This window comes from Naegleria lovaniensis (assembly GCF_003324165.1).
Source record: "Naegleria lovaniensis strain ATCC 30569 chromosome Unknown tig062, whole genome shotgun sequence".
Lineage (NCBI taxonomy): Eukaryota > Heterolobosea > Eutetramitea > Acrasida > Naegleriidae > Naegleria > Naegleria lovaniensis.
Genome location: NW_025407884.1, coordinates 1 through 26,180, shown reverse-complemented (window position 1 = coordinate 26,180; position 26,180 = coordinate 1). Strand labels below are relative to the sequence as shown.

General features: G+C 35.6%; 12 protein-coding genes across 12 annotated transcripts; 9 read left to right on the top strand and 3 right to left on the bottom strand.

Annotated features, from left to right (window-relative positions):
- Positions 1-1,059: 1,059 nt before the first annotated feature.
- C9374_012936 (uncharacterized protein) lies at positions 1,060-2,141 on the top strand (the record flags this gene model as incomplete). The annotated part of the gene is made up of 2 exons (XM_044688757.1): positions 1,060-1,318; positions 1,441-2,141. The coding sequence occupies 2 exons, from the start codon at positions 1,060-1,062 to the stop codon at positions 2,139-2,141; spliced, it is 960 nt and encodes a 319-aa protein (XP_044542167.1).
- Positions 2,142-3,003: 862 nt separating this feature from the next.
- C9374_012935 (uncharacterized protein) lies at positions 3,004-4,761 on the top strand (the record flags this gene model as incomplete). The annotated part of the gene is made up of 1 exon (XM_044688756.1): positions 3,004-4,761. One exon carries the CDS (start codon positions 3,004-3,006, stop codon positions 4,759-4,761), a length of 1,758 nt encoding a protein of 585 aa, XP_044542166.1.
- Positions 4,762-5,342: 581 nt separating this feature from the next.
- C9374_012934 (uncharacterized protein) lies at positions 5,343-6,488 on the top strand (the record flags this gene model as incomplete). Its single annotated transcript, XM_044688755.1, has 1 exon — positions 5,343-6,488. The coding sequence occupies one exon, from the start codon at positions 5,343-5,345 to the stop codon at positions 6,486-6,488; it is 1,146 nt and encodes a 381-aa protein (XP_044542165.1).
- Positions 6,489-7,191: 703 nt separating this feature from the next.
- On the top strand, positions 7,192-8,757 carry C9374_012933 (uncharacterized protein; the record flags this gene model as incomplete). The annotated part of the gene is made up of 3 exons (XM_044688754.1): positions 7,192-7,654; positions 7,789-8,051; positions 8,131-8,757. 3 exons carry the CDS (start codon positions 7,192-7,194, stop codon positions 8,755-8,757), a joined length of 1,353 nt encoding a protein of 450 aa, XP_044542164.1.
- Positions 8,758-9,115: 358 nt separating this feature from the next.
- On the top strand, positions 9,116-9,418 carry C9374_012932 (uncharacterized protein; the record flags this gene model as incomplete). The annotated part of the gene is made up of 1 exon (XM_044688753.1): positions 9,116-9,418. The coding sequence occupies one exon, from the start codon at positions 9,116-9,118 to the stop codon at positions 9,416-9,418; it is 303 nt and encodes a 100-aa protein (XP_044542163.1).
- Positions 9,419-10,792: 1,374 nt separating this feature from the next.
- On the top strand, positions 10,793-12,316 carry C9374_012931 (uncharacterized protein; the record flags this gene model as incomplete). The annotated part of the gene is made up of 2 exons (XM_044688752.1): positions 10,793-11,238; positions 11,296-12,316. The coding sequence occupies 2 exons, from the start codon at positions 10,793-10,795 to the stop codon at positions 12,314-12,316; spliced, it is 1,467 nt and encodes a 488-aa protein (XP_044542162.1).
- A 374-nt stretch (positions 12,317-12,690) lies between these two features.
- C9374_012930 (uncharacterized protein) lies at positions 12,691-13,641 on the top strand (the record flags this gene model as incomplete). The annotated part of the gene is made up of 1 exon (XM_044688751.1): positions 12,691-13,641. One exon carries the CDS (start codon positions 12,691-12,693, stop codon positions 13,639-13,641), a length of 951 nt encoding a protein of 316 aa, XP_044542161.1.
- Positions 13,642-13,944: 303 nt separating this feature from the next.
- Positions 13,945-16,245, top strand: C9374_012929 (uncharacterized protein; the record flags this gene model as incomplete). The annotated part of the gene is made up of 1 exon (XM_044688750.1): positions 13,945-16,245. One exon carries the CDS (start codon positions 13,945-13,947, stop codon positions 16,243-16,245), a length of 2,301 nt encoding a protein of 766 aa, XP_044542160.1.
- A 118-nt stretch (positions 16,246-16,363) lies between these two features.
- Positions 16,364-16,843, bottom strand: C9374_012928 (uncharacterized protein; the record flags this gene model as incomplete). The annotated part of the gene is made up of 1 exon (XM_044688749.1): positions 16,364-16,843. The coding sequence occupies one exon, from the start codon at positions 16,841-16,843 to the stop codon at positions 16,364-16,366; it is 480 nt and encodes a 159-aa protein (XP_044542159.1).
- A 489-nt stretch (positions 16,844-17,332) lies between these two features.
- C9374_012927 (uncharacterized protein) lies at positions 17,333-18,593 on the bottom strand (the record flags this gene model as incomplete). Its single annotated transcript, XM_044688747.1, has 2 exons — positions 17,333-18,315; positions 18,518-18,593. 2 exons carry the CDS (start codon positions 18,591-18,593, stop codon positions 17,333-17,335), a joined length of 1,059 nt encoding a protein of 352 aa, XP_044542158.1.
- A 555-nt stretch (positions 18,594-19,148) lies between these two features.
- Positions 19,149-23,931, top strand: C9374_012926 (uncharacterized protein; the record flags this gene model as incomplete). Its single annotated transcript, XM_044688746.1, has 2 exons — positions 19,149-19,370; positions 20,218-23,931. The coding sequence occupies 2 exons, from the start codon at positions 19,149-19,151 to the stop codon at positions 23,929-23,931; spliced, it is 3,936 nt and encodes a 1,311-aa protein (XP_044542157.1).
- Positions 23,932-24,237: 306 nt separating this feature from the next.
- Positions 24,238-26,180, bottom strand: C9374_012925 (uncharacterized protein; the record flags this gene model as incomplete). The annotated part of the gene is made up of 1 exon (XM_044688745.1): positions 24,238-26,180. A coding segment is annotated over one exon (1,943 nt), but the record flags the coding sequence as incomplete, so codon positions are not given.

Here is a 26,180-nt window from a genome sequence, read left to right as displayed (position 1 = left end):
GGTGGTTCTAATGATGAGATTTATACTGGTCAAAAATTAAAGTTAAAATTGAAGGCTACTCTTGAATATTTTGAGAAGATGTATGAATGGTTGTAACGAGAAATATTCGTGAACCTCTTCGGAGAATCAGAAGTAGCTTGTTGGAATATCCGTTGGGATGTTCTTGAGAATACACAAGAATTTCCAATACTGGATGCCAATGAAATGATATTGGAAATGAAGAAGCTATCAAATAAGATGTTGAAATTTATCAAATTATTGCCCAATCCGACCAAATCACAAGTGGATATGTTTATGGATATAAACACCCTAATCTTAAAGATTCCGAAAGTGATTTTCAATAGAATGAAATTTTATTCTCAAGAGTATTTCTTGAACAAATTTAACCATGGAGATCAGAATCCAGAAATCAGAATTTTGCCCAAACAAAAAGGGGAGCAAATGGGGTTTCGAGTTCAGGTTTCTCTTTTACACAAATCCAAGACGTATTATGTTAAAACCCATACCAATGGAAGCAAAAGAAATGATTCGTCATTCGTAAGAAACAAAGTCTGTGTGTATGAATTGTTGGTGTATAGGATTTTGGAGAAATTGAATATTGTTCCTGAAGTGCATTTCATTGCTCATGATCGTGAAGTTTTATATTGCAACCTTGGACGCCAAAGACGAAGGAGCAGGTGGAAGATTTTATGAATTTCCGAATATCGTTGAGACAACTGAAGCAGACACTTGTGAGGTTTGGGGAAATCTGTATGAGTGTTTATCACTTTTGGAAGCTCAATGGTGAAACCGATGAAATTGCCTCCACCCCCTCCAGCAACTAAAAAGTGTAATTAGTGGCACTTCCCAATGCATTCGTCCAAGTGGAATAATTGGGGCATATTGTTTCTTTGGTTGATTTTGGAATCATGCAAATGAGATCAGGTCTCTCCACTCATCATGACTGTCACTGCCCAGACAGATAGGGGACAGCTTAAATCCGTTTACTTGAAATCAAATCTCTCCAACATCAATACTGAAACCAACCATGCCGATCAAGATTTTTGTAAAACATAAAAAATGTCATCTTTGCCATCTCAGCAACAAATACTTTCAAAACTTGTATCGAAAAGATATTCTTCATTCGATAATATTCCCTCTCCATACTCGGAACAAGAAAAAACAGTTTTTAAATACATTTCAGCGGCTCAAAAATGTGAAAAACATGTCGAGGAGTTGCACATTCATGAACATGATCAGGAGAGGGTGAACCGATCGAATAATTCGAAAAAGATTTATGAACATGAAACGTATTGGTCATTCATGTCCATGTGTTTACGTAGGTGGTGTGATTTGTTGTGAAATTATTTCAAACGTTTGTGGATTTATTTCACATGAATTTGATCATCATGATGATTTTAAATGACATTTTTTCGAATTATTTCAACAATTTTATATAAGTAAATGAATTATTGAAAACTCCTTCCTGTCTCGCTCACAACAAGAATTTCACTACACGCAATTTCGCTCCGACTCAAACCAACACGAAACAACTTTTTCAAGATTTACAACAGTGTGCCCATATTCAAGTCGAGGAACATTCGACACCTGAAGGCACCATTCAATACGAAAATGTCCCCATTTTCAACAATAGCTCTGATGACGAAAACTATAACATTTTGACAGATTATTTTGAAACGTTACGTGATCCACTCAAACAATCATTTCCATCATTTTATCATGCATTGAAATTTGGAGTTGTGGCAAATCCATATTCGAGAAGAGAATCACCACTTTGGTTGGAAGGAGACAATTCATCACATCTGGATCACACTCAAGATGTTCCAAAATTGAGAACTCTGATGCAAAAATTGAAATTGGAAAAACATGTCGAACATGTCATGGAAAATTATTTCACCATTGAACCCTTGTCACCTGGTATTATTGTATTGGCTTATGGAGCTGCAATTCCATATTGTCGAAAACATGTGTTGAATTGTTTGAGAAAGGGTGCAGTGAGTACTGGTAACGATGATGAGATGATTGAAAAAGCATCACTTGTGGAAACCATTGAATGTTTAAAGTTGCAGCCATGCACCAAAAAAATTTTACCATTTTTGGATAATGAAAAGAAAATACAATCACAACAACAACAAAAATAACCATTGTTGTGAATCTACTAAGGAAGATGTGCACCAATTGGTTCGAATGATGAGTGTTGTACCATAGTGCAAGGTGCAGTGTCAACAACCATGATTCATCAGAAACCTTATTGAACCTTAAAATAAAAAAACATTTTGGAATTTGAAAATCGAGACTCGTCAATGAACGACCCTCAAGAAAGTTTACAAGTCAACTGGCAAAACAATTTTCATGACACGACTTCAAAAAGGTCCCAATGAAAACAAGTGCACTCAACCTTACGTAAACCCTACATGACATCTGTCCTGTGCAATTTGCAAGTTCATTCCAAAAACAGTCTTTAAAAAAATCTCAAATTCACGTTTTCAACGTCCAAATTTTCAAAAAAGTCTCTTCAAGCATTTCCGAATCATCTTTATCAAATCCTCTCTTCATCTATTGTTGCTGAGCCGATCAGAAGAAGAAGAGAAAAAAAAGAATCATCATCATACAACTACAATAATAATAATAACAACAATACGACGATCGGAACGAGTGTATTTTCTTCCTTCTTCTTTTTTTTCATTCCCGATCACATTCATCATTTATTAACAGATCATTCAAAGATCATCATCAAGTCTTTTCTTTTTATTACCTCCGCAAGGATATCTCATTATTGCATGCAGGGAGCAAGATTGAGTCATCAACCAAAATTATTAACCATTGTTTCTAATAATTCCTCTCCATCCTCGGGTGTTTTCAAAAGCTTGTTTTTGATCAGTGCAGGTGCTTTCTTGTTGGCTTTCCTCATCAATTTGTATATTGAATTAGAAACGTTAAGTATTTAAGTACAACAGTCTTTGCAGCGAAATTTATATGACTGTTGTAGAACAAGATTCCTCAATGGGCGATCAGAAGAGTCACCCGTTATACTCTTCTTCGTCCATTCTTACAAGCTGCCCACAACAAGAAGTGCATTTAGTTAGTGAGCAAGGAGCAAATCATGATCACAATCCACCCAATGCCACTGACACTGCACTGAGATCTAACTGCGAAAATGGCTTTGCGTTAACACCCAATACAGCTTCACCCTTGAGATGTTGTACTTGTTGTTGCATTCATAGAAAGAGAAGATCATCAAATGGAACGAGTAGCAATGGCGGTGCAAGCAATGATGGAGTTGTGTCACCATTAGCGGAGAAGGGACCATTGACTGTGTTGATCAACAACACCACTTCGCCAACAACTAGCATTTCTGGCTATGTGACACAATTAGCCAAGTATCCTCGATGGGAAACCACTACTAACAATATTTATCATTATGAGAGCGTTTTGAGTGTCAATTTGTGTCCTCCCTCTCCATTATTGTCCTCTTCGAATTATGACAAGGAAATGGCTTCTGATGAAGATTTTAGCAATGTTGTCTTGGTACTTGATGCATCATTCTGCCGTGCTACTAGTGCTGGTTCAGAATTATTGGACTTGCTGAAAATGAAAATGAGATCAACTCCACAAAGAGCATTCTCCATGAATTTTGAGCATGTTGCAACGCTGGGAAAGAGTTCATCCACAACCTCAACTGCGTATATTATGAACCATCCGCTCGATCATCAATTCTACTGTCCTTGTGACATTAAAATTTCCTACAATTGTCACGTCATTCTTGTGTCTGATATGGGCAATAGAAGAATTCAGGTTTTGGACCTTGCAACTCTACGCCTGAGAGCAAGCATTAACATTGCAGCCAAGCATTTGTGTATTGAATCCAATTATGACTCGAGAAGAAATGATGCCCTTCTTGTGACATGCAACGATCATTGTGTGTACAAGTACGACTTGCAACAATTAATTGAAGAGTCGACATTGTCATCCACAAATGTCACCAATATCCATTCGAACACGAAAACAACAACAACAACGACGACAAGCTCCCAATCTTACAACTATATTTGGAGATCAGGTACGCCCAATGTCAAGGGAAAAGCATTGGATCAATTCAATCAACCAAGTGGAATGGCTGTATGGTATGGCAAGAGTCAACAAGTTGTGTCGCCTTCCAAAAGCAACTCTTCTCAAAATCTCGTTTTTGTTTGTGACTGTAACAACAATAGAATTCAAGTGGTACAAGCACATGACGGCAAGGTTATTAGTACTATTGGTGGCAACAATGCTGATCAGCAACAGAAATCCATCCAATTCAAAGGACCTTGGGATATTCAGATTAATGAGCATTCAGAGTTGGTGGTTTGTGAAGTTGACACTCACAGAATTCAAGTATTGAGGAGAATCACTTGCGACGAGAAACGTGACAGTCGTTCTCGTACGAGCAATGCTGTTAGTAACAATGGTAGTGACACTCAAGAACACTTTTCTTACATTTCCACCAAATCATTTGGAATTACCAAAGGATATACCTCCACATTTAATCATCCACGTGGAGTGGCAATTGACAAGACTCGTGAGCATATCATTTTGTGTGATCAAGATAATAATCGAATCGTAGTCTTGCATGAAAAGACTGGTCAAGTGAAACGAGTGTTTGGTTCTCGTGGAACTATGAACGGCCAATTTTTCAAGCCTCATGGAATTTGTCTCAACGAGAGAACAGGTGAATTACTTGTGGCAGACTACCTCAATCACAGAATTCAAATTTTTAAGTAATGTCAACAAGATTCTGTAATAATTCAATTGAAGAGGAGAAGCATTGGATCAAATCAAAAACATTATCCATGATGCATCACCCATCTTTCAAACACTCACCCACCTCAAAAACTGTAAATACCAATACAAAATTCTCACACCAATCACCCATATTTCTTAATAAAGACAATAACGACAAGAAATTACTTTTGTTCGTGTTTCATTTAAATTTTAAAATCCGAATGTAGTCCATCATCTGTTCAGAGCAATAAGGGTCGGGTAACTTATTGTCTTTTTAAACTCTCATCCAAAGTCCAAATCGAGAAGGAGGTGAAAAGAAAATCAAAAAAATTGCATTGAAATTATTGTAGTTGTTATTTTCCTCTGTTAGGGACTGAATAACGAAAGTTTCCAAGACTGAGCGCGTAGTTATTCATCATCACAATTCGTGAACCATTTCATTTCATTATATTAATATTATTCACGCGGACAACTCTCGGAAGTAGTTTTGTAGTACTCTACCAAAGGCTTATTCCGAAATACAACAACAACCCAACTACTAACCACCATCATTGATTCATCATTATCATAACAACAAGAAGATGGATCCCACAATGGATATTCCTCCTCTTGATGATAATTCGCTTCTTGCATCTTCATCATCGGGAGCCCATCAAACATTTAATTATCCAAAAATTGAACCACTCGGAGAAGGTACTTATGGAGAGGTGTATAAATCCATCGGACCGAACAAACAACTCGTAGCCTTGAAATGTATCAAACTTGATCAACTCAATGAAGGTGTTCCATGTACAGCCATTCGAGAAATTGCCATTCTCAAAGAATTAAAACATCCGAATGTGGTGAGATTGGTAGATTTGGTCCACTCCATGGATCAATTGACTCTGGTTTTTGAATATTGCAATTATGGAGATTTGAAGGCTTATATTAACAATGTTGCTGGGGATGGCAAGGGTCTTCCACCGAAACAAGTGAAGAACTTTATGCGACAAATGCTCAAGGGTATTGAATATTGTCACATGCAAAGCGTGCTTCATAGAGACTTAAAGCCACAGAATATTCTGGTGAATGCTGGTTCAACATTGGCTACTGGCTCATCGTCGTCACCAGCTGGTAGTACCAACACAAACCAAACACAACAAAAACAATTTATTGGAAGCTCTAGCAGCAGCAGCAATGGACATCATCGAGGCACCAATACTGCTCAAAATGTTCCATCGTCAGATAAAATTGAGCTTAAACTTGGAGACTTTGGATTGGCGCGATCCTTTGGAATTCCAGTAAGGAAATTGTCACACGAAGTGGTCACCTTGTGGTATCGTTCTATTGATATTTTACTTGGAAGTCAGTCGTATGGCTATGGAGTGGATATTTGGAGTTTAGGTTGTATTTTTGCAGAGATGGTTACAGGTAAACCATTATTTACAGGCAAAGATGAAATGTCACAATTAGCGAACATTATTTCCAAGATGGGTCTTCCATCAGTAACGGATTGGCCGGATGTCAAACAATTACCAAATTACGACATACTTATTAACAAGATTGCCAAAAAAACCTCAATTCCATGCCATGGTCGAATTTCGAAAGAACAATTCAGCAAAGATATTTTACAAAACAAGCTAGATCCTGCAGGAGTTGATTTACTGTACAGAATGTTGGAATATGATCCCAATAAGAGACCATCGGCTACAGAATGCCTCAAACATCCTTACTTTAGTACTCACTAGGACAACGGTGGGCCTGCTTAACAACTACTTCTCAATGCCATTCCTGAAATTTACTTGTCATCATATTCTTTTTCTCATTATTATTTATTGCAACCCACAGTTGTAGTTTGTACAAATTAAATTCACTTTACTTGTATTTTTAGTAATATTAATCATCATTCTTTGCTGTAGTCGAGGAGAGGAACACCGAGAAATGAGAGAACGAGAATTGGCCTTTTCAACTCTGACAAGTGGCCACAACTAACTTGCAAGTGTTGTTTTACAACTCCAATTCAAATAAGGTCATGCGATTGAATGGAATGGATTCTGTAGCCTCAAATTATTGTTTGACATCCCCAATGTGAGATGTAAACCGAGCAATTCTCCAACAACAATTACGGCAAAGATGCCATTTTTTGACAGGAACTGCATGATACTAACCCATCCTTATTAGGAAGTTCAAAGCAGTAGAACGGTACCTTTCTAAATGTTCAAGTTCCAGATCCATGAGATTTTTTACCCGAACTTATACCTACTGTGCCTCATCTGCATTTGAGATGGATATCTCTTAGAAGAGTTTCCTCGACCGATGGTGGATGTGTTGTAAACTTGACACTTTTCCCATTTGTGAATCTTTTCAAAAAAACTCTACCACTGATTCGTGATTCATCCATCCACAGACCATCCCTTGTTCTATCCAATTGCACATTTGTGACCATCACCAATGAATCTATTAAGAAGTCGAAAACTCATCTTGATTGTGGGTACCATGATTCTCACTCTCTCCGTGACTATGGTCTTTCAATGGATTGTTTTTCCTCAACACAACAAATCCATGAATTCCTCTCATTTGGATTCAAGTATGACCACCGCTTACAGACAGCATGCAGCAACCTCTCGTGAATGCACATGTGAACCAACAACCAATGCTTCAACTTTGAACCAAAACAACAACAACATGCAGAAGAGAAGAAACCAAAGAGTCTTCCCAATTACATTCTTCAGTAACGAATACATTACGCATGGAAGAAATTATGATTCGAGTTGGGGAATGGGTGCGTTGTGTGGAGTGTATTTGCAAAGTTATTTTAGTTATAATTTGAAGAGTACTGACATGGCAAAAGAGGGAAATCATGTGGAGACGTTTCCAACGATTATTGGACAGGAAGATCGTCCAGGTACTTATGGTAAGTTGTTGATTTGATGATGTTGTGCCTTTGATTTGACAGACATGTGGGTATTAACATGAACCTACACATGATTCGACATGCATGATGATGAACATGGAACTTGCATGTATAAAACTCATCTACAACAACAGGACACTGGAGAAAGTACATTATTCTCGATCAATTTCTCAAAAGTGAAGCATCAAATTATATCAAGGAAGATGATTTTGTGTTTTTCAGTGATGGTTTGGATGTCACTTTCAATGGAAATGTTCAACACATCAAAGATGTTTATTATGAATATTTGAAAGATGAAAACTTTGATGTTGAGAAACGAGAGAATGAGAATTGGCCCATCCTCTTCAACTCTGAGAAGAATAAGTGGCCACCCCTTTCACTCTTTAAAGGAATCAAAGTAAGTGTGTCATTGCGTGGATGAATTGACAAATTTGGACGCGCTGAATTCAATCTGACCTTATAATTTATTTCCACAGAATTTGGATTTCAACTTTCTCCAACAACACTATGTCAACAATTATCCAAAAAACAAACCCTACTGTCCATCCAATTCTGGTTTTCAATATCTAAACTCTGGCATGTATGTTGCACGCAAACGAGATGTCAAAGCTTATCTTGTCGCTGCCTTCAACATGGTTGAAAATCCTCAAATGATTTACAATGACGATCAAGCAGCTGTTCAAATCATGTATGTTGCCAAATCCTCTTCTCAATATTATCCAGTATTGGGTGATTGTCGAGCTGCAATGGGACTTCCAACATATATAGCATGTGATCATTTACAAGTGGTCAATGAGACGTATTGTCATGTCAGTAATAAGGAAATTCCTGAGAGAATTCCAATTGCCATGCACAGTAATGGACCTAAATGTGATAATTTTTGTCCGTGTGTGAGAGCCAAGTCAAGAAGTTCGAAATTGAAACAATTTATGGATTTTGAAATTGAGAAACAAAAAGGAGTTTCCTTTACAGATTTGAACATTAATTTAAAGGTGTTGTTTTACAATTCCAATTCGAATAAGGTCAATGAAATTGTGTTGAATGGATTCTGCAGTGCCAAGTTGCTATTTGACATCCCTAATTCGGGATGCATTCCCAAGTAATGTTGAAGTACAATTCCAATAAATATTAAATACATGATTGTTCCAACAAATTAATTTATTAATGAAAAGATAACAGAATGATCATATCCATAATGAAAAGAATAGTTGGTCCATGTGTGTTATAATGTTTGGTTTGTACAATCAAGGTCATGGAGGACATGCAGAAGAACGAGAAGCACTGAATAGGTGGATCTTCTCATCCAGTATGTTGAAGAGTAGTTGAAGGCTGAGTGACTGTTTTCCATAATTTTTAACAGTATAACATTGTGTCATTGGTGTTGGGAATTCTCAACAACTTTTTTTGTTAAACTCTGAATTCGGTTTCGGATGCACAAATCCGTACTCGAGAACAAAAAAAATGTACGTTGGTCCCACAGACAACAAGGCCAACCGCAACAATCCCAACAACAGGCTTTTTTATCCCAACGAACCAACTTACCAGTATCATGTCATTGATATTCGTGCCATGACCAACATGATGAATCCAAACCATGCATTGTTTTATCATAGTGTTTCACATGCTACGATATTGTATGAACAAGCCAAACAACAAGCAAGAGAACATGCGAATAGGAATAATCCAAATAATCGAGCGTACAAGAATGATCAACAACAACAACCGGACAATCAACCTTCGATCGAAATGAATAGGAGAAAGTGATCGGGAATAAGAGACGATGTTATTTACATAAATTCAACAAATGTTAATGATCGTTCAAAATCTAATGAAAACAAACTCGTTGAAAGCAAATAAATATATATTTAAAATTAATAATGTTACGTCCACTTGCTTGTCAGTTCGAGAATTCCCAAACCTCGAATTTGTAAAATGTAAACGAATTCACCAACACTGATCGCATGCAATTCTAACTCAAAAAAAACACAAAACACATGACCAACAAAGCCAATCAAAACAATCCAAATAATCGAGCCCACTACAACAATGAGCAGCAATTTTGGTTGAAAAAGGACGATATCAACTGCCACAGTAATAGAAGAAATCCATGTCATGTCAGCTTTTTTGATAACAGCCAATTGGAGCATTCCAAAGAGATGTACTTGTTGAAAAAGGAAGAACATCGAAGAAAGTGCAGCGCCCATAATCCAAATCACAAGTGATACAACTGGTGAGGGGCAAAAAAATTTGGACTTGCCGGGTATCGATCCCGGTACCCCTTCCATGCTAAGGAAATATTCTACCATGTGAACTACAAGCCCCTTACAAACAATATAAATTATCATGCACTGAAACAAGCATAACCTTTGTCAAAATAAATCATTTTAAGTTTAATTAGGTCAATATTGAAACAAAGGCAGAATTGAAAAAACGTATTCAGCAGTCGGAAGAATATATTCAGGAGCTGAAAGAAGAATTGCGTAAAGAAAAGCAGAAAAGAGAAAAACAACAAGACGAAATTGAAATACTTGCACACACTATCAAACACCTCACCTCCGAGTCGAAAGAGCCAACGAACGAAAAACAACCAACATCCAATAGCACAAATAACGTATTGTCATCACAACCCACTCTATCAACACAACAACCTCCGATCGTTGTAATGATGCAACCACCGCAACCACAACAATCACCACCTGGATTTTTGCCAGTTATGCCTCTACCACAATTCCAAGAAAACGCTTACACTGACTTGTGGTACAAACTAGGTCTTGTACCAAGGTGGCCCTTTCAGCATTAGTTGCTGTTGTTGTAAATTATCGCATTATAAGCTTAACAGACAACACCTCCTCACACTACACTGCTTCAAAATACCAAATCAAACAAATCTCAATCCTCTCACACTCCAACAATAACAACAACCACAAAGGTGTAATAGTTATATTACTCCTATTACAAACGATTGCTGTAATTATCTTCTTCAAATTAGCTATTGTTGTCAAGAACTCAATAAATACTTTAGCTCTGGTTTATTTTTCAATTTCAAGAAAACCGTTCAAAAATGAAGGTCGGAAATTTTTAAATTTATGTTAATATATCAAAAATCCTTTCCAAATAATTTAAATATTTAAAATTCAAATGATGATGAAATTTTACATGACACAATTGTCATCAGAAGACAAGAAAAAAATTAGCAACAACCAAGTACCGCATCCTCGCAGCTACAAACCACACATGGGCTCTACTGCTGCTTTCAACATTTCTTCCAAGAGTTTACCCATACTTTCGGAAGTGGATGATTTTGAAATTTATTTTCAAGGATGCTCTGCCAAAGGAGCCCTATTAACTGGATCTTTTGATCAGTTCAATACAGCCACGGACTTAAATGGTTGTAGTGGTGATCCTTGTTGGAACGACGATCAAGATGGAGCTGGACGTTTTTTGAGATATTCTAAATTTGCAAAACCAAACACAAGATCATTACCACTTCCACCAAATGAAACTTTAAAGTTCATTGATATCGGACTTCAATTTACAACACTTCTCACCTACTCGAACAAGGTTTATTTATTTGGCGATTTTCCGTATGTTTTAATGTATTTCCAATGTATTTTAATAATTGTTGTGTGATCGATTGTAAGATTTGGGATGGTGTCGGAACCGATGAAAGATAGTCCAAATGGCAAGTTGCTGCTAGTTGAATTGAATCGTCAAGATGGCACACATACGGTCATGGCTGACAGTTTTCCAACAGAGCCTGTTGAAATGTTTTGCGGAGAGCAATTTGTTACAGTGAGAGATTGTAGGGATCGAATATACTATTGTGGAATTGAAGGTTTTGGAACTTGCAGCTCTGAGTGGTTTTATTGCTTTGTGGACCTGCAGCTACAAGCGACCATTGAGAACCAATCTGAAAATATCGATCTGTTAAATGGTAAAATTACTCACTTTCGCGTAGGAGGAAGACATATTTGTATCTGCATTGACAATCATGCAATCCTATCGATTGGAGCTAATTATTATGGCCAACTTTGCAATGATCGAAATGATAGCTCTCCAGAAGTAGGTGATGATACGCCAAACATTCAACAATACAAATTTCAAAGGTCTCTGTGGAATAGAACAAAACAATATAGAGTAATGGATATTGGTTGTTCTGGAAACATGACATGCATAGTGACTACATGTGGTAAAATTTTTAAAACGGGAAATGTTCCCCATTTACAGGGAGAAAATGGTACCCTCTATGAAATTAAGCTCGATGGCATTCCATTGGCAGTGTCTGGAACTTGGACTCATATACTCATTCATACTAACCAAAACAACGTTGCAACAATATCAGAGACGCATGAAATTGACAATATTACACCAATTTCGTTCACGTATAATGTTCGTCCGGCAGAGCTAAGGTTTTCAAGAGGAACAAATCCAAATGGTGATTATTATTTACTTACTTTTGACACTATTTACAACAGATCTGGAGGTCAAGTATTGAAAACAAGTTTACCGATTTACTTTTGCAAAGTAACAAGTGAAATAACAATGATTTTGTGTGGAAGTGGAAGAGCTGGAAAAACAGTAAGAGAATTTTGGAAAAATTTACATAATTGCAAACGTTTACATGACATTTCTATACATGCACAGTCAACAGAATGGTTGTAACATTTATACAAAAACGTCGAACAAAAATTTATTATTCAACTAAAGCTAGGACGATCCAATACAGATCTGAAATGATTTCTATTTTTCAATGCCTCAAATTTTGCCTGCTGCACGCAAAAAACAGCCCTTCTAAAAACAACAGCACAATCGTGTAAAATGCTGAATTGGGTCTGTTAGATTGTCGAAACATGCGACTGATCATTGATCTGTGTAATTGTAGATCTCTACCCGTTGAAAGAACAAAAATGTCAACACGTGGATCATTCATGTGACATGTTTCATTACAAGCAACCAATAACACTTTTCAGTACCCAACACCAACAACAGTCCTAAATTCAAACAAAAAAACTTCCTTCATATCTGTCTATTCCACCATGACCGTCACAACTGAACATGAACGATTTTCAAAAGCCGACACAAATGACACTTGTCAAACTCCATCCTTCATGGTTCATCCACTGACCAATCCCATTCCGATCGTTCGACTTCTCTTACAACACGTCTACATTCATCTCTTTCAAATGTTTTTACCTCCCAACGTCACCTATCCAACAATGAATGAACTCAAAGTTCATAACCACAACAAGATCAATCAAATTCTCACTCTTTCCAAATGTGAATTAATCTTACAACGAACTTTAATGTTCGTCCATTACTTTCATTCGTCTCATCTCAATCGATGGCTTCATTTTCTAACTATTATTCCCTTCTTTAGTGGTGTGTTTTTAGTATTGGGAGTTTTACTGAATGGATTGTATCATGGAATTCTGGTTGAGAATTTCATTTGGATATTTCCAACAATGGAAATGAGACAACATGTAATAATGACTTTGGATTGGACTCTTCCTCTCGTTTTATTGTGGTCCTTATTCTTTATTGTATTTGCAATGGGAATTGATCGTTATGCATGGCTGGTTTTGGCAAGTTTTTGTGTGACCATTGCATCCATTTGTTGTTACGTTCTTTCTGTCACTACTGCGACAAGTGACACTTCGATCATGGATGGGAACGGAACAAGTATGATGATGATCTTTTCAGAACGAATCTTTTTCTATGATTCATCCTCCTGGTTGAACATTTTAGGTTATGGATTTTCATTGTGGTTTTTTGGATTCATCAGTCAAGCATTTGTAGCACATGTCGTTGTCGATCGACAAATTCCTGCCTTCCTAGTTCAAGAAGCGTTACTCATTACCCCCATTTACATCATCATGACTTGTTCCATGATGTATAATCCATGTTTGAATTATTTACCAAAATTAAGGAAAGAAATTGAACAACATGCCACACGAGAGAATTTTCAAAAATTTGGAAAAATTCAATGAGGAGGCTGGAATGGTAAAATTGTTTTTAAAAGGTTTTCAAAACCAAATGTACACATAAAGTAATGTATCCCTTCATCTGTAAATGTTGACAAGTTGCAACATCTCAAAGTAAAAAGTTCGCAGGTTAAAACATGACAGCCAAAGGAGTGAATAATTTTCCGTTTTACCACACTTGCTTTGAGAGATCTTGTTGCCTGTCAATTGTGGATCTGAAAGTTCCTTATCCAAACACGAAGAGGCTGGGCACGACGAGTCACTTGTCAAACATTTTTCATCGAATTCGAAACAACAACAAAAAAGTTCATGACAACCATCCAAACATCCTTCTCATCTCATTCTTACACGATTTCGTGTTTGTTGCTTGTCCCATGCTTCCTCTTTCTTCTTCTTTTATCCTCTCAAACTCATTCACAATGTTTGGAAGAAATTTCTTGGAACAAGATCCAAAACGGTCAACGAGTGATTGGAGTTTCGAGTTTTCACACACTTTTTCTATGGAAATCTGTGGCCACTCAATCTCTTGAAATGAATTTGGACACATCATCGTCCGACGAGAATTTGGATCAACTTCGATCGAATTTCTTTCAACATGTCAATCGATCTTCATTGGTGATTGGTGTTGAAAAAGACTATCCGTTGGTTTTGACACAATTATTGAATTTTTATGGTCTCTCTGTTCAGCAACAAATAAGTGTCAAGAAAGTTTGGTTGACCGATGAATTGTGTCGAAAAGGAAATGTGTTTGAAGACGTCGATGGATTGTTTATGGAACCGTTTCGATTCTATTATTTCATGAGAATGTATCGAGAGCACTCTGGAAAGAGAAAAACATTGAATGAATTTATTCATCCGTCGGATTTTGTACCAATTCCTCTCATGCCAGCAAATCTGACACTTGTCAAAAATGTGTGTCAACATATTGAATGGTATTCAGAACGTTTAGTGAATAGACCATTGCGAGAATTATCTCAAAATTATTCATGTTCCAATCATCCAGAAATTCAAAATGCTCAAATGTTGAGAGTATTGACAGGATTTTTGAATTTTACAAATCAGGAGATTCGTGCTTTGGAATTTGTTCGAAATTTGACACTTTCTATCGATCATGGTGTGTATGACAAGTTGGAACCTCAAATTTTGAATGCATTTCGATCCTATAACTTTACAATTCCCATTCAACTGTCACAAGTCATGAACCAATTCTTGAATTCCACTTGTCATTACTGTACTGCGACTCTCTGTCCAGAACGTCACTTTACCGAAACTGAACTTTATTTAATTGGTGAAATTGGTATCATTTCATTGTATCTGTTTGCCTTTCTAGTGACAGGATGTTTCAAATCGATCATTTTCAAACAACGATTATTGACACCCTACTTGCCAATCGTTGCCATTATTATCATTTTATTCTATTCCAAATATTTGGCCTCGTATTGCTTTGCTGCCTTCCATTTTGTATCTTTGACATTGACTTTGATATTTATTTCCATTTTTGCAATGACAGTTTTACGAATTGTTTACATGAGAAATTTATATCAAATTGTCAAAAATTCGAAAAACATCAAAATGCACAAACTAATGGCAAGTCTTCCTGTTGGACTTGTTTGGACAGGTCTTCTTCCTGCTCTCGTGTCAGTACTCATCTCCATGTATGCCATTTCCTTATTTGTCATTGAACCCTATCAAGTCGATGTGTTAAGAAATATTGTTCTCGTTGCCATGTTATTAGGAGGTTGTTTATTAGGAATGGGTGCAGTTCTATTTGACATGATTATGAATCGAAAGAATATTCAAAGACATGGATTTTTGAAATTTTTATTTTTCGATGATCCCTTCCATGTTCGATTTGATTTAATGTCTTTGCTCTTTCTATTTATGGTTGGAATTTTGGCAGTTTTAGGAGCGTTGCTTGATAATTTTCCACTTTCTGGAAGACCTTTGAATTTATTGGTTGCGTTTGGAGCGAGCATGTCGTGTGGAGGAAATGCCATCATTATTGAAATGGTAAAGAAGCTTCTATTTCGAAAAGAAGCCATGGTTGAAAAGAATGGATTGGATGGATTATTAAGGGATAATTCTGATTTTTATAACCTTTTTAGGGAATACAGTGAAAAAGAATTTGCATTGGAACAAATTTTATTTTGGGATTTATTGAAACAATTATCGTCGAATTTTACAGAATTGAAATCAAGAATTCCAGTGAATGCATGGTCCGAAATGAAACGAGATTTCTTTGAACCGTATTCCAAATACGAATTGAATTTGCCGTCAAATGTCAAGAAGCAATTATTGACTTTGGACACGACTGTTGGTCATGTTGAACTTGAAAATTCAAACCATTCCATTCAACAACAACTCTCACGTGGTTCAACCTCTAATTTACTATCACCATTTCGAGATTCCACTTCAACTCCTTCCACTCCGCAAACTCCAACATTGAATTCCATGACATCTCAAATCACTGTCAAACAAGTCGTGGATATCATGTATTCGGAATTGTTGATGAATATGAATGATACGTTCATGAGATTACAAAAAACAAGAGAGTTTAAACGATGGAAAGAAATTTATGATTTGCAACATGCAGAGGGATCGAAGGAATGACAAGTGTCATTTCAAGAAGCAAATTAAAATGTATATTAAATATAATTGTTTTTTTCATTTAATTTGAAAAAGACCTTAATCATTACTGTCTCTTCATGAACGTCATGTTCACGAATAATTAACAAATTGACTTTTGATTGGCACGTGACATTAATCCATCCATCACTGCCATCAATGCCACTCCACTCACCACAATACTCGAAGCAAACAATGAATCCACAATTTGCACATTATTTCCCGATCTCTGTCCTCGATACAACATTCCCGTCATTGTACTTTCCAAAGTTCCACATCCCATTGTGAATCCAGAAATTGCGACATACAAACACCACATGACATTGTTAAATTTTGAATAATTCGACCTTAATGAGGAAATTAACAATCTCAAGACATGAAAGAAGGAAAAAAAGGCCATCAAGACACAAGCTCCAGAAGTGAATCCGAGAGCAATATAGGTTTCTGTTGGAGTGGATTCTTTGGTTCGGTCGGCATAGAGTCCGAGAGCAATGAGATGGAAAATGGCAGCACCAATGCAACAGATGAGAGTTAGGAGGGAATAGATTTTGAGAATGATGGTGGCATTGGAATCGAACGACATGATGAGAATGTGGCTTGTTGGATTGAGTGTTTTTTTTGAGTGTAATATGGAGGAATGAACTGTTTGACAAGTGGCAGGTATCAAGTCGGCTGGGTTGAAATGTGAAGGAGGAGAAACATGAAAAGATCATGCGAAATCAATGATGTGAAAAGATTAATTTCCGAGATTGGAATTTGAGAAATTCAGTGCAGACGAATCCAAAAGATCTCAAAAAGTAATGTGAGAGATTTTCCGAGCACTAAATACGGATTGCGTGTTTACGACGATTTCCATACCATGGATTGAGGGCAGCAATGTTTGTGAAAACCTTAACATACCAATCTCAAATACGGTAGTAATGGAATTGCTTTCACTTTTTCAAACTCTCAACTTTCATGAAATAATTTGACAAATATTAATTTTCATGAATTAATTTGACAAATATTAATTTGCATGACTAGGACGAAGAAACAAGTATTGTACAAAGGCTCAATAATAAATTTTTAAACGTTATTGTTGTTTCAAATCGACATGGAAAGTGAAAAAGTAAAATCTAACAAAAATCGCCAAAATAAAGTGACATGCCAATACAAAAATGATAAATATGAGAAGGAAAATGTTATCCTGAGGACCAGTCACACCCTTCTTCCATTCCTTAAATAATCCATACACAATAAAAGCAGCTGCATAGGTAAATCCTAACACGATCAAAATCCATCGCAACCATGAAATGTCAAAAACACACAGTACAAGTGGAGGAATGACCACCACAAATGAATAACCATAAATACACAAAGTCTCAACCAAACTCACACCAATGGCCTTATATTTCATCATCATCCACAACAAGGTTGGTACCAACAAGGAAAATGCATAAAACACAGTAGCTCCCACAGAGACCAATGAAAAATCTGTCGTCCATTCCAACAAATTTCCATTCAATTTACGGAATGGTTGCTCCGAATCAGAGCTTGAATTGGCACGCACTGGCGCATTGAAATCATTTTCCAAAGCTCCTCCAATCGCTCTCAAATTAATAAATTGTCCAATATTACTAGTCATGATAATCACCACAATCAATGTTGTCACGATCCAGAACGGTCCCCATAAATCTGCTTGTTTCTTTCCTCGTTTCACAAACGCCACAAACGATTCCCCGCCGCTTGCAAAAAACAAAAACGGTTTACTCATTCTCAGCAAGACTTCGGTGGTATTCACGTTAAAGAAGGGAATGTAATATTCAATGTTCCAGAAACTATATTGAGAAAAATCAATATTTTGTAAATCATCTTCTTCATCATCCTCTCCGGATAGTATGATGGAATTGTTGGAATTGGTTGGTACATTCCCAGCGGATGGAATTGTTGAGGTTGTTGTTGTTGTGGCTTGAGGTAGTTGAACATCAAATAAATTGTTGTGTTCATCGAGATTCATTCTTCCGATGGGTTCTGTGGACAGTTGTTGTTGGGAAGAAAGATTTTGTGTTCCAAAATCTAATCATCATACGGATTCGATTCAATAGTATCAAAAATCATGGGGTGAGAGGAAAAATTCATGATTGCAATGATGATGATCATCACCCGATATTAAAATCCAAACCACCAAAAAATACAACATTCATTGTAGGAGTGATCATGATGTTTCCGTTGAAAATATATTCCATGCCGATTAGAAATAATAATATTGGGTACAAACCTTGAAAATCTAAACTGGTGGTGTTGGCTCCAGAATTTGTTACTCCTTCATAGGGCAATAACGGTTGATTGTTCATGATGATGGGCGTTTTTTTTGTTTGTAAAAGTCCTTGTTGGAAACGTCATGAATAATTCATTGCTAAACTCAGACAATCAATTCAGCGCTAAACTCAGGACATTCAACTCAGCGGAAGAAACTTTGGGTTTTGTTATATTTCGTGAATATATTATTTCATTTTCAGCTTCACTAAGGTGGATCCGATGACTTTTGAATTCACCTTGTTTATTAATAAGCAATCCAACAAGTAACATCGTTTCGAGAAGGCTGATTCTACACACGCATCCTTAAACCACTGATCAATGACACCCAAGTGACAGCACTTCATTAAATACAACACGTCACGCAGATGTTATGTTTTCTAGAGGTTCCTCAAGACTACAAGTCAAACTTTCACTCAACCTCTAGAGCAAATTGTATCTGTTCTCCTGTCTGAGTCTGTAAATTAAGAAGGAGGGAACGGACCGAAGCTAAGAATGGAAATTGCCAAATGAGAAATGACAATCACGTCAAATTGTGAAAAATCATCAAAAAAAATTGTCTCATTGAAAATCATTCATCCTCACAGGGCAACATGTCAAACGAGCAACAAAGGAGTGAAATGATTGATCGTGCTTTTAAAGCCATCGAAGATGGTGATTTGAATGAATTGCGAGGAATGGATTTGCGTCCGATTATTAATGAAACGAAATATTATAATAGGACAATGTTAGGTAGCGCATGTTCGAAAGGAGATTTTGAAATTGTGAAATTGTTGTTGAATGTGGATGGAATTGATGTCAATTTAAAGAGTGTTGTAAGTGTTTGATGAAATTGTGTTTGCTGATGTTTGTGAATGAATCATAATGTTTGTAAATATAGTATGTAAATATTGATTTTTATTTGTTGAATTGAATAATATTCAATCATTATTCTTTCTTTCTGGAAACACATATTGTCATTGTAAACAATGAAATAGTTTGTAAGTATTGATTGTTGTAGAATGAAATTTGAAAAATATTGTTGTTAATGATGAAATAGAGTGTAAGTATTGATTATTGTTGAATGAAATTTGAAAAATATTGTTGTTAATGATGAAATAGGGTGTAAGTATTGATTGTTGTTGAATGGAATTTGAAAAATATTGTTGTTAATGATGAAATAGTTTGTAAGTATTGATTATTGTTGAATGAAATTTGAAAAACATTGTTGTTAATGATGAAATAGGAAGTAAGTATTGATTATTGTTGAATGGAATTTGAAAAATATTGTTGTTAATGATGAAATAGAGTGTAAGTATTGATTGTTGTTGAATGGAATTTGAAAAATATTGTTGTTAATGAAATAGGGTGTAAGTATTGATTGTTGTTGAATGGAATTTGAAAAATATTGTTGTTAATGAAATAGGGTGTAAGTATTGATTGTTGTTGAATGGAATTTGAAAAATATTGTTGTTAATGAAATAGGGTGTAAGTATTGATTGTTGTTGAATGGAATTTGAAAAATATTGTTGTTAATGATGAAATAGAGTGTAAGTATTGATTATTGTTGAATGAAATTTGAAAAACATTGTTGTTAATGATGAAATAGGAAGTAAGTATTGATCATTGTTTGTTGAATTGAATGAAATTCAAATGTTATTATTATTGCAACTCATGAAATAGTTTGTAAGTATTATTGATCTTATTTTCAAAATTTATTCATTTCAAAAGACTCCATTATTCATTGCATGTGAGGAAGCACATTTGGAAATTGTGAAACTTCTTCTTTCCCGCAATGATATTCAAATTGATGAAGATACTCAACGTCGTGCACAAAGAAAAAACATTAATTTACAACAACTCCAAACACAAGCTCGTCAGACCATTTCCAATCCAAACCATTCATCCACAACTATGATCAGCAATAACAACAATACCACGAGTTCGCCATCATCTTCTCGTCAGACATTACAAACAAGCAATGAAATTCGTTCTAACAGTCCTTCCACTTCAAGTGCACCCAGAACAAGTGACAATCTTGGTGAATGGAAACGACGAAACAAGAAACTCGAAGAACAAGTGAAATCTCTTGAAATGAAACTCTCAACAATGGAATTTGAACATAAACAAGAGTGTGAAAACTTGTGTCACCAATGGTCTGAAGAAGTTTCTCAGTTGAAACTTGTAATATCCACTTTGCAAACAAATCTCAATCAAGCCACTCTTGAGTGTCATCAATCACAACTGACAACCAACGATTTGATTGAACAGCTTTCACACTCTCATCAAGAGATTACTCAATTGAAAGCAGATCTTGAGGAGAGGCAAAGTCAAATTGAACAACACAAACTCGAAACAAGAAAATTGCAAGCAGAGCTCCTTCAAGTTGTTCATGAAAATGAGCAATTACGACAACAACAGCATGACCATTCAGATGTCGATTCTTTCATTGAACGTCTCAAGAATGAGATTGAGAAGGAATCAATCCATCATGTTTCTTTTGATATTCAACACATTAATGAGTTGGAAAAGAAATTGATCGAATGTGAACAAAACTTGTCCAGATTGTTCCTTCATGACACCAATGAGAGACAATTTGAAAGTTCTGATTTGAATTCTCGTGTAAATGAGTTGACACAATCGAGAAACAATTTAAGAAACACACTGCTTGAGGAATATCACAAGTACAACAACATACTGAACAAGATGTCCATTCTTTCAAAGAAAAAGAAGCTTATCAAGTTGTATGAAGCATCGAAGAAGGAAATCAGTGAAGAGGACAAGATGTTGACAGAGTCAATGAAATCACTTGAACTCAAATCTCAATTTTTGGAAGTCGCAATTTCAACGAAGAAACAAGTTGACGCTTTCTTGAAGGAAATTAAAGATCTCCATGATGAAATTGAAAACTGTGAAGAAGATCTTGAAGAAATCAATTTCAGGTTGAAGAAAAAGAAGAAGAAAGTTGAAATGACTGAAACTGAAAAGAAACAATTCATGGAGAAGAAAGAAAAATTGACGTTGCATCTCTCGAACCTAAATCTCAGGAAAGAACAACTCAAAACTCAATTATTGAGCAATAGAGATGAATATCCTGAAGTCATGTTTGAACTTGAACAGTTATTATTGAGTAATGAAGAAAATGTGAATGATAACATGTCACTTGAACGCAAATTCCAAAAATGGGCATTTTCAAAGAACTTACTTCTATTAGGTCTTACTTATGAACATTACAAAGAAAAGGAATTATTACACAACGGACTCTCTATTGTCCATTTGATGGAGAGAGACAATCAACAAGTGATTCTAAAAGAAATTGCTTTCGATGAAAAAAGTTATGATTTAATCATCACTGAAATTACAAATATTTTGAGATTACACCCACATGATCGAATTGTAAAGGTGAATGGTGTTTTTGTAGAACCTGGAAGGCATCGCGTTTACATTGAAATGCCTTATTACTCTTTGGGAAATTTGAGAAGTTATATCATGACTCTGAAAGGTAATCAACCAATTGAACGTAGAGAAACGATGAGAAAGCTCATGAGAAGCATTGTTGAAACCATTTACTACATGCACTCGAGAGACATTATTCATCGTGATTTGAAAAGTGACAACATTTTGGTTGACAAGAATGGAAATGCTGTAATTGCTGATTTTGGAAGCAGCAAGAAGCTTGATGTATACCTCACCAATAGACATACAAGAGGTGTTGGAACCATGTTATATATAGCTCCTGAGGTTCTTGACAAGCCACCAGTTTCAAATGACAAATCTGACATTTGGTCATTGGGTGTGACCATGTTAGAATGTTGGTATTATTTGGAGAATAGAGAATCTCAGCTTTCTCCTACTTCTATTACTATCGTTATTGACAATAAGGTTCATTTACCAACACCTGAGGAAGATGATGAGCATGGAAAATTATTGATGGAAATGTTAGATCATATTTTCAATTGTAAAGAATCTCATCAAAGACCTTCTGCAATGGAATTGTTGAATGAGAATTATTTCACGAAAGGATTGACTGAAATGTTGGAACATCAAGGAATTCAACTCAGCACTCCAGAATCTCGAATTCAACAATGGGTTCGTGTCTTGAAAGATTTAAGAAAGATTATGAAGAATGAGATCAATAACTCAGTTGTGAGATTGACCATTGACAGATCTCTTTTATTGGAGCAAGTTACTTCCAAGCTCTATTCCACATTTTTCAATTCAGAACAAGTACCAATGAAGCTTGATCAGTATGTGAAACTTTACACTCCATTCTTGGTCAAGTATGAAAATGAAAGTGGAATTGATCAAGGTGCCTTAACCAATGAATTATTCACTCAATTTTTCAATCATTGTTTGAAGAATGACAAATTATTCGAAAGATCAGAAACACAGAGTGTTGAGAATTACATCTTGTCTAAAGGAGAGAATATCTCTTCAGATGAAGAACAAGCATTGGTGATTTTTGGATTTTTATTGAAGAAAGTCTTTTTGGAATGTGATGAAAAATCAGTGTATTTGCCCATCAATGATTTCATTCTCAAGTATTTGATTTATGATGCGAGTGTTTCCAATGATGTGACCATGGATGAAATTCATAGAGAAAGAGAATTGATGATTGTCACTTGTCAACTCAAGAAACCATTGAAAGATCAAATCTCTTATTGGAAATATTTTGTTTCTCAATATGATTCTCAATGTTGTGAAAACATTTTAGAAATGAAAAGATACAACTCAAATGAGGAATTGCAATTCATTGAAGAATCATTCAGCAATGACTTGTTTTACTCTCCAAATTCTCAAAGTATTGAGAAGAAAGAAATGGCAGTGAATATGGAACATGTTGATGAATATATCATTCATTTATTGAGAGAGAAACTCTTCTCACCCATTCAAAGAAGAAAATTGAAATTAATTTCAAAAGGATTTCAATGGTATTCCATTCAACAGTTGAGGAATGTGGTTTCAAATTCTTCACAACAACAAGTCAAATCTTTACTCACTCAAAATAAGGATTGGTTCATGGAAAGCAAATTGACAGTGATGGAATTGAAATTATTATTGAATGGTCAATCTTATATTGATGCCTCCATGTTATTGAATGAAATGGATTTCACACAACTCTCTCCACAAATTGAAGAAAACTTCAGAAAAGTTATTCAAACTCTCAATGTGACTCAATTAAGACAATTATTGATTTGGATCACTTCATTGTCAAGCATTCCATTGATGGGACTTCCAAAGAAGATTGTATTGAAAGAATCTAACAAGTTTGCTTCTCATGCTTGTATCACTGTGTTGCATTTTGAAGTGTTGAATGAGAAAGATTATGAAAAGTTTAGTTCTCAATTTTTGAACATGTTGAAATGGTCTGAAGATGCCACTCAAGAAGATAGATAAGAATTTCATGAATATGTAAGGTGTTATTTCACCTGTTTCGAAAATTACATCAGGCCCAAAATGTCAATTCTGGAACTACAATAAATGAGGTGTTATTTCACTTGTTTCGAATCATTCCCAAATGATAGATAAGAATTTCATAATATGTTATCTACAGAGGTGTTATTTCACTTGTTTCGAATCATTCCCAAAATGTCATTCAATTAAGTTACAGTAATAAATGCGTACGTCCTTATTAATGACACCAATTCTACCTCAATAACATTTCTTGTTGCGAATGCACTTCATAGCAGATTCAATCTCAACCTAGTTCTTAAACTGAATATTCAACATTGAAAACGAGGTGGCTGTACTTTCTTGCTCTTCTTGTGAATCCTCTTTGATTGATGCAAATTTTTCAAACAAATTCGAATTTGTCGATGAAAAATTGCCAAACGAAAAGGATATCTTTGACAAGTCCAAAGAAGAGGATTGTGACAAACGTATTTCTTTCTTCTCTCGTTCTTCCTCGTCCCTCAATTTTGTCTCATAAACTGTCGGTATTTTAAAGTATTGTTGTTGTAATTCTTTTTGATTTTTCAGGATTGGATCAATTTCATTCAGTAAACGAGAAACATTGTCTGCTTGTTCCACATTGATGATAGAGAGTATGAGCGTTTTCCATGAATCAAAGTGTTGTTTAGAAATGGTGGACTTGGATTTTTCACACAACACACGTTTCAGTCGATCAAAATCTCGTAATTCAAAATTAGGCTCCTCAAATTCATGACCACCACACAATTCTTTAGAACACTCGAGTTTCAATTCATCCGTGAGACTAATAGAGGTATCCGACAAATTGCTGACAAAGAAGCAAATGATCAAATACTTGTCATTATCCAACAGCATGTCATACATGATCTCTTCTACCATTTCCAAATATTTTCCCTTGTAATATTTCATGACTTGAGTGAGATGTTTGTTTTGATAAAGATGACCATGAATGAAACAAAACAAGTCCCTAAATTTGATTTTGGCTTGATCCTTTTCAAAATTGTTCCATAATAAATCAACCACTAAACGTAAGCTCGCTATTTTGTTAAAGGTTTTCGTGTGAAACAAATACAAGTTTGGGATTTGCAATAAATGATTCATGGTGAAAGTGGGAAGATGAAACAAGTTGCTAAACTTTCCCATTGCGTTCTTTGATACATAGAGTGAAATCATTTCAAAAATGTCTTTTTCACTCAAGGAATATTCTTTCAATACAGAAATTCGATCCAAATGGAAATGAATACTTGTAATTGCCTTAAAGAAGCTAGGACAGTTGTTCTGCATACTCGAAGAAGGTATAGACCAGATGGAGGCCAATAAATTCAAATATTTCTTCAAAATGGAATGTCTCGAAATGAATAACAAAATTTCGGTTGAGTGTGACACCAAGTGAAACTCCCTTCTCAAATTCACCTTCTCAATATTGCCCATATCAGTGATTGAGTGATAAACCATAGGAAATACTTGTGGAAATTTGTCAATTACATCTTTTCGTTGTTCTGCAATAAATTGAAATAAATGGTGAATTCCCATTTTTCCACAATACATGAGAACTGCTGCCGTTTCAAATATCGTCTCATTGGAGATTGAATGGTTACAAGATTCCAGTGTTACTAGCTCTTTATCACTTGTTGTCCTTTCTTGATCGTTTTTAGAAATATTATTGAATATTCCAATATAGTCATTCATCATTTCAAGATTTTGATCAGTTAATATGGTTGTTGTGATATGTCCACACAGTTGTTGCAAAGTATCTCTTGACACGTTCTCCAAAATGGTTTTAATCAACTCTGAAAAGAGAGCGCTGTATTGCGACATCAGTCTCGTGATACGCTCCCAATCTAACTGTTCTTGTGAAAGAAATAACAATGCCATTTGCTGTTGAATTTGAGTTGAACTGATCAAATATGGAACGTGTTCCACAAAAGGTCCTATCACGTTCAAATGTTCAAAGAAATATTGAGCCAATTCATTAGGATACAACTCAGCCAAGCAAGCACCAAATTGTTTGAGAAAGATTGCAGATTGATTGTGATCAGAGTGCATCATGCTCAAATTTTTTCGAATGGCATCGAATGGAGGATGAACCAGACGAAAAACTTGGCCCCATTCAATTTCTAAGCCAACCCCGCTGTATTCAGAAATGGCCGATGCCACTAATTCAATGTCTTTCACGACATCTCTCGAGTTGTAAAGTCTCAAGTATTCACAATACA